Source organism: Pseudophryne corroboree, chromosome 5, assembly GCF_028390025.1.
Source record: "Pseudophryne corroboree isolate aPseCor3 chromosome 5, aPseCor3.hap2, whole genome shotgun sequence".
NCBI classification, from domain to species: Eukaryota; Metazoa; Chordata; class Amphibia; order Anura; family Myobatrachidae; genus Pseudophryne; species Pseudophryne corroboree.
The window spans coordinates 606,632,666-606,645,126 of NC_086448.1; the positions used below are offsets into that span (position 1 = coordinate 606,632,666).

Consider the following 12,461-nt stretch of genomic DNA (forward strand, 5'->3'; position numbering starts at 1 on the left):
TCTGCTCAACTCTCCTTCTCACTCTTCTTATCCCCCCGTCTTTCTCCTTTTGTCATCTGTTTCTTCCCTCCCCCACCTCTCTCATTTGTACTCATCTCTGTCCCTTCTTCACCTCATCTCTCCCTCATCTCTGTCTCCGCTGCCCCCCTACCTCATTACTTTAATCTCTGTCCCTCTTCCTTGTATCTTGCTTTCTCATCTCCTATATATATCTGCTCCCACCAGCATGACCACATCTGCAAATGACAGGCTTCGCCACACACTCAAGTGGAAGAGGCGCTTTTTATTCAGGGCGAGGATACCATGTGTCTGTCATCTTCCCACCCTCCTTTGTTCTAAACATCTCCATGCCTTGTCTGTAAGTTTTCCTATTTGAAAACTCCATCGCTAAATCCCTCTACCTCTTCCCTCCTCCTCTAGTGTCTTCTTCATGTCATCCCTTCTACAACATATGGTTCTCTTAGGGGAGAGGAGAGGATATGTCCAGGTGTCAGTCAGCTTGTATCAGCTATGCAACTGCTAGACAGAAATTTTACAGGATTCTATTATAGATATGGGAATGTGAACACACTTAACCTTGTGTTTCTTCTCAATTTAACAGACAAACAATTTGCAAATATTACTGTTTCGCTCAAGAGAAATGGTACGGGTGAGGGTGCACGAGAGTGGTGGGTTCTTAATCAAACTATGAAGCATTTTTCAAATAAGACTGGATTGGAACTATTCGTTTTCAGCGATAAAGTCAGCCCTCCTAGTCTTGGCTTTTTAGCAGGCTATGGGTGAGTATGTTCTTCCTGATTATTAACATGCTTGCAAATCTCAATATTTGTACTTCCCGAACACAAACTACTTACTTTCTTCTGTCCAGTATTTATAGTACTAGCCATGCAATGTCATTCCATCTCTGCACTGCTCTAGAGTCATGGCCAGGCCCAGATTTCCCACAGGGCAACCAAGGTGACTGCCTAGAGCCCGTGGGTCCCATGGGGCCCTTAGATGGGCCCCACAAAGAAATCCGGCCTGTTCAAAACGTACCCTGAAGTAGCACTGTGCAACTACTGTATGATGTTATGACATCACGCGGACTTGTCTGTACCATTGTCTGCACTCTGAATGTTAGGTATCTGTAATATACATGTAATATAAGGCAGTTCTATCCACTTTCCACCTACCATAAAAAATAAATATTATATTGTTCATAAAAAAAGGGGTGGGGGCCTGTATGCTTATACCGTCATCTATCAATTGCAGGGTTATTTAATTGCGTAGTCAGTCTCTTCAGTAGCTTGTGAAATTACCCTGGTACCCCAGTCATTTCACTGTTATATTAGGCAGGCACCCACCTTTATAGTACTAAGAGGGAAAAACTTTGGGTTAGATTATTAGGGTTAGTTTAGGGGTTTGGTATTAGAGTTGGTGTAGTAGTTTGATTTAGGGTATTAGGGTTAGTTTAGGGGTTTGGGTTAGGAATGGGGTACAGGTTGAGTATCCCTTATCCAAAATTAAAAATCCTACATTTGTGGATCCCCTACTGAGATGATAACATAAATATATATATATATATATATATATATATATATATAACATTTATATTAATTTATAGATAATGTATATAATACATATGTCTTTATCTCAGTAGGGGACCAAAAAATGTAGGCTTTTGAATTTTGGATAAGGGATACTCAACCTGTATTAGGGCTGTGTAGGTTTTCGCAGATTGGGTTTGGGGTTAGGGTATTAGAGTTAGGGGTTATTGTTAGGGTGAGGTTTGGGGTTACGTATGAGTTAGGGTCAGGATTAGGGTAGGGATGCTGGGTGTCCTGGATTTATTTACAAATATATATATATATATATATATATCAAACAATAAAATAACCAAATTGCGCTATCTGTAGAATCTCCGCCTTAGACCCAATAGTCTTTGGGGAGGAGCAGCTGCTAATATCCAATACAAGTCCTCCTGCCAGTCGAGAACCAGTAATTCAGCAAAAAAGAGATGGTTGTACGGAGAGCGCTCTATTGTGTAAACAGTCTCTTTGTGGTTCCTTCAAGGATACTCCTAAACGAATTTGACCACAGAGTGGTGATTCTGAAAAAGACCCTCTCACCAGATTCACCCAGACAGCGATAACACTCGTTAATCCATAGCTTCCAATAAAATGTATTAATTTTTTTTTTCTAAAATAGAAAACCTCTTACATTGATCTTAACAATCGTGGGGTATGATCTTAAATGGACTTGCTGTCCACCCCAGCCGGGGAGGAGCTCATATGACAGCCAGTCCACCCACAATGTTTATCACCCTAAATATGGGTGATAAACATTGTGGGCGGACTGGCTGTCATATGAGCTCCTCCCCGGCTGGGGTGGACAGCAAGTCCATTTAAGATCATACCCCACGATTGTTAAGATCGATGTAAGAGGTTTTCTATTTTAGAAAAAAATTTTTAATAAATTTTATTGGAAGCTATGGATTAACGAGTGTTATCGCTGTCTGGGTGAATCTGGTGAGAGGGTCTTTTTCAGATTCACCACTCTGTGGTCAAATTCGTTTAGGAGTATCCTTGAAGGAACCACAAAGAGACTGTTTACACAATAGAGCGCTCTCCGTACAACCATCTCTTTTTTGATATATATATATATATATATATATATATATATACAGATAAAAATGTGGACTCAGCGCTCGTTCACTTGTGATTCATTAAAGGAATTAGATCCACATCTGTGGCCACAATAGGTATGATGAATTTCTCCTAATATGCTGATCACTAAAAGTCCTCCTTAAATTTTCCTGGACAGCAGCTCTCCCTCGTTCTGTGTCCCCGGAACTCCTCGGGTAAATAGATCTAGCAAAGAAATGTGAAGAGGGGGCGCTTCATAGTGTAAAACCGTTTTATTCAAAAAACTCTCAGACACAGACAGTACTTTTGAGATATCAAGACTCGTATCGCAAGTAAACCAGGGTGGGCTGGTTACCACATGATACATTCAATATAGCTCCCGGCATACCCCGAACCTCGTCTCGTGGATCCCTGGACTCCTGTCTCCCACGTCTGGCCGCCAACAGCGGTGATCGCGGGTTGGATCACTGGACCACTTGCTTCAGGACGGAGACAACCGGAGAGTGATGACGTCGGAACAGCTCCGCCCTAACGCGTTTCGTAACAGACTTCGTCAGAGGGCGGTGCTGTTCAGACGATACAACTAGACATTTATTTGCTCTCATAGCTCATAGTTAATTACATAGCTCATTAGTTACAATGGGACACTCTAATACACAGAGTCAGCTGTAGGTCTACTCCAAAGTTAACTACAGGTGTTATTCATCTAAACCACTCACACAGCTATACTATATACTGATTGCATATCTCTTTTTTCTAAAAACAATTTCCATATGCATAATACAGCTGGATACCTCATAATATCAATTACATGTCTCATGCAAATACTCTATCCCATTGTTTACAAATTACATATAAACAATGGAGAAATATATATATAGACATAAAACTATTCATTTAATACAATGTTTTAAAAACATATCTATTTAAAAATATATATATCTATTTAAAAAACACACACATAGACGAATGGCAAAGAGGAAAAAATTACTTATATTATATTGCAAGTGCTTTTGAAAGCAGCTTAATTCTTTAGGAACTAAATGGTGTTTATGCAGTTCATATACACCATAAATATAAAGATCTTCAAGCCCTTACTATATCAACTACCAAAACATAATTGAAATTATAATAAACTTTATATTTATCTTACGATACCCTTATCTTTTTTAAAAAAACCATCTGGGTCTGCTATTTTTTATATATATTCCGTGATCTGGAGGAACATGAGAATGTGAAAAAAAAAAAAAAACAAGTGACTACCACTTCTGCTGAATGCCATACCGTAGGGTTCAGATATATGGGGTAATTTCTAAACCTTCATTTAACCCTTTAGGGGTTAACGTGTCAAGTGCTAATATCCAATACGTTTCCTTCTTCAACAATTCCTTTTCTCTGTCTCCCCCATTATTCTGGACATGTTGGATACCTTTAAAACGCAGCTTACTTGGATCACTATCATGATGTGTCTGAAAGTGACGTGGCACACTATGATTGGCAACTTTATTTTTAATGTTGCGCATATGTTCTAAGATGCGTATTTTCAACACTCTTTTGGTTTTACCAACATAGAGGTACCCACAAGGGCAACTCAACAGATATACAACAAATGTTGAGTTACAATTCATATAGCTCATCACAGTATAGTTTCTGTCGCCTTTGGTGTTACTAAAGTTTTTTCCATTCTTATCCATCAATTTACACGTTTTACAACTTCCACACGGGTAACATCCCTAAATCCTGTTCTGAATCTTAGCGACTGAGCCTTCATTACTCACTTTTAAAAGTTTACTTCGTGACACTAGTGATTTCAAGTTCCTGGCTTTTCTATATATTATATTAGGATGGTCAGGAAGATGTTGAGCCAATACAGGGTCCATTTTTAATAAGTGCCAGTTCTTTTGCATACATTTTTGAATACTAGGTACATCATTGTTATAGTCAGTGACAAATGGACACACCTTGTTCATTATTCCACTTTTTTGATAAGTGGTCACTTTATCTTTAGGAACCAGAAGGTCTATTCTATCTCTTTCTCTTGCTCTAACTCTTGAGTTTTCTATGATCTCAGTTGGATACCCTCTCTCAGTAAATCTTTCCAAATACACACTTGCATGTTCATCATATTTTTCTATAGTGGTACAATTCCGACGTAAACGGGTGAACTGAGAGTAGGGGATGTTTTTCTTCCATTGTGGAAAATGACAACTTGTATATTCCAAGTAACTGTTAACATCAACTTTTTTAAAGAAAGTATATGTATCTATGCACCCTTTAGTCACAAACTCAGTGGTATCAAATATGAGGTCTAAGAACTCAATTTTCTCATTTTGAATATTAAATGTGAACTTCAAGTTGTGCGTATTCACATTAATCGACTCAATAAATTCTGTAAACATATCTTCAGTGCCATCCCACACAATTATTATATCATCGATATAGCGTTTAAACAGTATAATTTTATCAGCATTCTTATACATATTGAGATCAGCCTCCCAGGACCCCATATAAATATTTGCCAGGCTTGGGGCACAAATCGTGCCCATCGCTGTCCCGCAGATTTGACTGACTATAACAATGATGTACCTAGTATTCAAAAATGTATGCAAAAGAACTGGCACTTATTAAAAATGGACCCTGTATTGGCTCAACATCTTCCTGACCATCCTAATATAATATATAGAAAAGCCAGGAACTTGAAATCACTAGTGTCACGAAGTAAACTTTTAAAAGTGAGTAATGAAGGCTCAGTCGCTAAGATTCAGAACAGGATTTAGGGATGTTACCCGTGTGGAAGTTGTAAAACGTGTAAATTGATGGATAAGAATGGAAAAAACTTTAGTAACACCAAAGGCGACAGAAACTATACTGTGATGAGCTATATGAATTGTAACTCAACATTTGTTGTATATCTGTTGAGTTGCCCTTGTGGGTACCTCTATGTTGGTAAAACCAAAAGAGTGTTGAAAATACGCATCTTAGAACATATGCGCAACATTAAAAATAAAGTTGCCAATCATAGTGTGCCACGTCACGTTCAGACACATCATGATAGTGATCCAAGTAAGCTGCGTTTTAAAGGTATCCAACATGTCCAGAATAATGGGGGAGACAGAGAAAAGGAATTGTTGAAGAAGGAAACATATTGGATATTAGCACTTGACACGTTAACCCCTAAAGGGTTAAATGAAGGTTTAGAAATTACCCCATATATCTGAACCCTACGGTATGGCATTCAGCAGAAGTGGTAGTCACTTGTTTGTTTTTTTTCCACACATTCTCATGTTCCTCCAGATCACGGAATATATATAAAAAATAGCAGACCCAGATGGTTTTTTAAAAAAAGATAAGGGTATCGTAAGATAAATATAAAGTTTATTATAATTTCAATTATGTTTTGGTAGTTGATATAGTAAGGGCTTGAAGATCTTTATATTTATGGTGTATATGAACTGCATAAACGCCATTTAGTTCCTAAAGAATTAAGCTGCTTTCAAAAGCACTTGCAATATAATATAAGTAATTTTTTCCTCTTTGCCATTCGTCTATGTGTGTGTTTTTTAAATAGATATATATATTTTTAAATAGATATGTTTTTAAAACATTGTATTAAATGAATAGTTTTATGTCTAAATATATATTTCTCCATTGTTTATATGTAATTTGTAAACAATGGGATAGAGTATTTGCATGAGACATGTAATTGATATTATGAGGTATCCAGCTGTATTATGCATATGGAAATTGTTTTTAGAAAAAAGAGATATGGAATCAGTATATAGTATAGCTGTGTGAGTGGTTTAGATGAATAACACCTGTAGTTAACTTTGGAGTAGACCTACAGCTGACTCTGTGTATTAGAGTGTCCCATTGTAACTAATGAGCTATGTAATTAACTACGAGCTATGAGAGCAAATAAATATCTAGTTGTATCGTCTGAACAGCACCGCCCTCTGATGAAGTCTGTAACGAAACGCGTTAGGGCGGAGCTGTTCCGACGTCATCACTCTCCGGTTGTCTCCGCCCCGAAGCAAGTGGTCCAGTGATCCGACCCGCGATCACCGCTGTTGGCGGCCAGACGTGGGAGACAGGAGTCCAGGGATCCACGAGACGAGGTTCGGGGTATGCCGGGAGCTATATTGAATGTATCATGTGGTAACCAGCCCACCCTGGTTTATTTGCGGTACGAGTCTTGATATCTCAAAAGTACTGTCTGTGTCTGAGAGTTTTTTGAATAAAACGGTTTTACACTATGAAGCGCCCCCTCTTCACATTTCTTTTCTGAATATATATATATATATATATACAGATGGGTCCACTGATATCTTGACTAGTTTTCTATGCCTAGTCACAACATGACTTATTAGCATAAACCCTTCATCTATTGTTCTCAGCTGCAATACAATATAGAGAACAATACAGCAGGGGATTAAGTCATTAAAGGAGGGGATGAAGTCTGACTGGCCAGTCTCAGTTAATCCTATTAAAGGTCAAGATAAATGTGGACCCATCTGTATATATATATATATATATTTGTGTAGATTCAGGCCCATTACCAGAGTATATAGTTTTCAACTGCTTTGTATTGTGGTATTGCAGCCTCCTTTACACAGTCATCCATACACCTAGATCCTGTACAGCCCAAGAAATACAAGGTTCTGAACCAGTAATCCTGAAAATGCAACCTGTCAGCTTATAAGGACTAGTGACCTACAGTAACTTTTGTGATACATGCGCAGAATAAATAACAACCAACTGCGTGAGTATCAGTTTAGCGCATCTCAGAATCAGGCCCGTTGTGTTCATGGCATGTTTATTTACTGGTAAGGTCACAATAATGAATAAACTACATTAATAAATATATATATAAACTATGCAAATACGTTAATATTGGTAATAATGGTGAGTAGGGATTTGAAGATTGGTAGAGATATTGATGATTTCTGAATATATAAACTCTCTTCAGTGTACCATTACATGATCAAGGAAGTCTCAGCAATGTCTAACATTGATCAATTGTACATAGGTATCCATAATTAACACCACATAATATCATTATATATCACATAACTTATATTTGTTCTTTTCAGAATTATGGGACTGTATGCATCTGTGGTACTGGTAATAGGAAAATTTGTGCGTGAATTCTTCAGTGGAATCTCTCACTCCATCATGTTTGAGGAGCTACCAAATGTGGACCGTATCCTAAAACTGTGCACAGACATTTTCCTAGTGAGAGAGACTGGAGAATTGGAACTGGAAGAAGATTTGTATGCCAAATTAATATTCTTGTACCGCTCACCAGAAACTATGATCAAATGGACAAGAGAAAAAAATAAATAGTTTTCATGAACTTAATATTCAGTTGACTTCATCTGGATTATTATAAAGCACAATATTGTCATAGCTCTCATAAGAGCTCGGACTCTTCCATTGAAGAAGCGGTTTTCCCTCTTATAGATCTCAGTGGCACTACATTGAGCAGAGACATTAAAGAAGGTTGGTGGTTTTGGTTGGTCTGCAACCAACAATATTCCAGGAACTTTTCATTGGAAGAGATACCTTTATGCCCAAAAGTGTGACCTATGCACAATGATTACAGGAATACAGTTCAGTGTAGACTGTTCAAGTCTTTCTTCAGCAATGACATCTGTTGGAATATGCAATATGCTGCTTTAGAGTGTCCTAAACCCTTGAAATTGCAATGTGCTGATTCTTTATCACTCTGATGAAGATTTGATGCAGCTGAGGGTAATTACGTGGCATTTGTCTGTTATAGGAAAACAGATTATTTATGCATTAAAAAGCCTCAACGGACATACCAAAGTTAAAAATACACAAAATGACAATCTTGTTAACTGCCTTATTTTTATTTATAAAGCCCAACAGAATATTTTCATCAATCATTATTGACTTTTCTCAGGAAAATAAAATTAAAGACTAACAAAATGATAATTAACAAAACTCTTAACATAAGAATTGCTCAAGGCCATTTTCCACAATTGTTACTTTAAATTGGATACATTCTAATGACTTGATACCTCGGTGTAAGTGACTGAGATGCATGCCCCAACTCCTACCTGATTTTCTAGGAGTTTGTTTCCCGTTTTTCAAATGTAGAAAGAAAATGTTTACATGACATATTCATATTTGATTTTTACTATGCACTTATTTTTTATGTTCGTGTTTGATTATATTCTACCATCTTTTAAAAAATGGCCTTTCTTAATTTATTTCTAGTCTCAATCATCCGTGGTTCTCATCAGGAAACATTGTAGCATGAAACAAATAGGATTAACATAGAATAGAAATGTTTCAAGGATTTGTGGAATATTACTTAACAATCACTAGTAATAAAGCACACCCTATCTTCTTTGCTGTTTCCTGCTTGCCATAGGCATATAGATTTACTTTTAAATATAGTTAGCAGCCGTCACTTTCTTTATTTGCAAGCTGATAAAGCAAAAATACTGGACTTTTTTGTTTTTTTTTACCTGAACATTCCTTATACCTTTATTAAGGGCTACTTACTAATAAAGACTTTGTTTGAAAATTATAATATGTAACAATACAAATGGCATGCACTTATGTAATTCTCCATCTGGCCCCTGTTCTCTTGTGGCTCTTTGCAAATAGACTATAACAGTGAATTACACAGAGTGGAAGGGTTCGTGCTCATTATGCCAATTGTTTATTTCCTTCTATAAAGTGTTGTCACCTGTACATGGTGTAGGCAACCAATTTGTAAATGAAACCAATATGCATACAAATGAAGCCTCTTAATTCACTAGAAAGTGTTACCAGTGACCAGGCAGTGAGGCATAACCTATATTGTAAACAAAACTGCATACTATTGGCTTGGCCCACACAATGGCTGTCTCATCTTTGTGTAGGTTTCAGGCACACTTTAAGAAGCATCACTGAATGGAGTAAAACAGTATGGGCATTGGACTTATCAGTTTGAGTATGGGATCAGAAGTATAACAGTAAATAATATAACCCGTACACTCTAATCCCCTGTTCAGTCTTGTGTTATAGTTTATGATCCTTTCCACAAAAACAAAGTTCAACAAATCAGTTATGTAGCTTGCTGCTGTAAGTGGACTCTCCCATATATATTATATGAACCTTTGAGAGAATGTCATAACCACTAAATTGAATGAATAGCGGTCATCATGTTGTAACTTAGAAAGTGATGTGCTGCTTCCCTAAAAGTTACAGAGACCTTAAGAGTATTTATTTCTCAACATTGTTAATTAAAACAAACTGTTTTACTTCCTTGAATCCCACAATGCATGATTAAACAGCAGGTCCTATGGTCATACAACTGCTGTATCATTTTACTGACAATGGATGACGTTTGTAGAATAATATTTGCGTGACATGGGACTTTTCCAATGGCTGCTTTTTTCTTACAACAAAAACATTTTAAAATAAATTTTTTTCACAATCTGTTTTTGTCATAAATTTTAACATCAGACACAGCCACAATTTAATGTACAGTAAGTAAACGAATCAAACATTGAACAGACTGGTATTTGGTGGACGTTTCAAAGAGGCTGTAATGGCTTGTCATGATAGGTATGGAAAACAAGATGAAATGCACCTTTACTTGGTGATCTATTCTGAACAGCTCTATTTAAAAATCACTTCTTGGTATTCTATACAGTATAGTGGATGCAGTGAGGTCAGAAGTTGGCTCTTTTATATCCTAGAACACATGTACCACTGTGGCATATTCTGGACCATTCTGTCACAGACAGTTCATGTGACCTCTATTGTTGGGATCCCAGGTATTAAAAGTGTTGTCACACAATCCATCTAGGCTTCTTTTTAACTATTTCCATTGAATTTGCCCTGTTGGATTGTTGTGTAGAGATTAAAGCCTTTCCATATTTTATTCAGACCAGGTATCCATCTTTTCGCACTCTGGACCCCATTGGCAAGCGTACACGTGGTAAAATATAGTGAGCAACCAATATAGTGCAGTTATCTTCGCACTTGTCTTCCAGTATTAGGCCATAAGGGATTTGCAATTATAACAGCCCAGGATCAGTACACAGTGTAGCAGAGATTAGCAGACAATGGTTATGCAAAGTGAAGGTCAAACGACAGGAAAAATGGTCTAACAGCAAGCATGTAAAAGACAAAAGCATGATCCAGAGACAAGTTAAGTATTTGGTACATAGTGGGGTATATTAACAAACAAGGGTATTAACAAAGCAGGGTCAGCCAACAAGCCAAGTCAGCACACAGAAATTCAATATCAGAGTAGACAGGAGAATAGTCAAGAAGCAAATCAGAGATCAGAAGCTAATGTCTCATTCAAATGTATGTTCGCGGGCTGTGCACAGAACAATTACCTAGCAATGACTGCTAAGTGAGGTCTCATTATAAGTGTTAGGGGGTGGAGTTCCCATTGTGTGATTAATAGTGAGGGCTCAGTTTACAGGCGATCTCCAAACATGTGGGAGCCATATTGTCCAGGTAGTCTGAGGTACTGTACTGTCACAAACTTGAAATGACTCATATTCTCTTCCTCCCACTATGGGAAGCACTGTACATGCATATACACTGTATATACTGTATGTATGTATGTATATATATATATATATATATATATATATATATGCATATACACTGTATATTATACAGATGTTTCCTTTTAGATCTTTACTTATGCTGTAGCACACTGTGGCATGTATGTTGTGAAAAAGCGTCCCATTGATGGGCTTGTGCACTGTGTTTGCACTTCCAATCCCAGTAGGATTGCTCCCAGTTGGATTGCATAGTGTGAACAGTGCCGCTGTGTGGCATACTGTGTACTGTGTTGGGCATGTGCACTGAAATTCACATGCTGCAGCGCGCTACTAGCAACATTGTAAATGGTCACATCTGTGCCATCTAGACAGGGTTTGAATGTAGCATAGCCATAAACCACCTGTTACAGAGAGTTTTCAATTATAGACAGTTTGAAGGGGTTCGATATGGATTACAGGCAGGCAGGATGCCAGCAGTCAAGAATGCAAGCAGCAGGGCGAGCGGTAAGAGTCCCCTTGCGGGCTCACTGCGCTCGCCATGCTGCGGGCTTGGTGACTCACTGCGCTCGCCACAGGATCTGTTTCCACTCTATGGGTGTCGTGGACACCCACGAGTGGGAATAGCCCTGTTGCACCAAGATTCCGGCTGGTGGCATTACTTGCTGATGGGATTCCGGCATCGGTATCTTGACCTCCGGGATCCCGACAGCCGATAATTTAAATGCATCCCGTTTGGAGCAAGAGCCTCTAAATAATTTTATGACTGCCTCCCCTCCTTGTAAGTTTGTGTATATAATTAGCTCTGTATTACATGTCTGAGGTATTCATATATAAATACCATATTTATTAATGTTATTAATATGCAGAAAGTAACATTTTGCCCACTAAATCCTAGATTTGAAAGAAGGCTATCTGCTGATCATACAGTAGTTATGTGTAATGCTGGGTAAGCACCACATGAGGCTGGTGTCATGCATGCTTAGCTTCTCAGAGACACACCTTGAGCTGCTATAATGTTGCATGAAGGTTTCCAGCATCTGAAGCAACTAAAGAAACATATTTTCTATTAACATCTAGAAGTCATATTGAGAGCATCAAAACTCATGTCATGAACTATTTAACAATACAACGTACAAGTGAGTCTGCAACTTTTTTTCTTTAGGCATACAAACAGTACATACAGTATGTATAACAATATGTAAAAATCGGTCATGTCATGTTATAGAAGACTATCCTGATTATAGGCCTAATTCAGCTTGGATGGCTATTGAGACAGAAATTGCATGTGAAGAGACGT

General features: G+C 37.8%; 1 protein-coding gene across 6 annotated transcripts in view; it reads left to right on the top strand.

Annotated features, from left to right (window-relative positions):
- PIEZO2 (piezo type mechanosensitive ion channel component 2) overlaps positions 1–10,076 on the top strand; it is a 648,659-nt gene extending 638,583 nt beyond the window's left edge. For all 6 annotated transcript variants that reach the window (XM_063923449.1, XM_063923453.1, XM_063923452.1 and 3 more), the window contains 2 exons: positions 602–779; positions 7,715–10,076. In XM_063923449.1, the coding sequence (XP_063779519.1) occupies positions 602–779; positions 7,715–7,967 (431 nt within the window). In that variant the 3' untranslated portion in view covers positions 7,968–10,076. The remainder of the gene's footprint in view (positions 1–601; positions 780–7,714) is intronic.
- Positions 10,077–12,461: the final 2,385 nt, after the last annotated feature.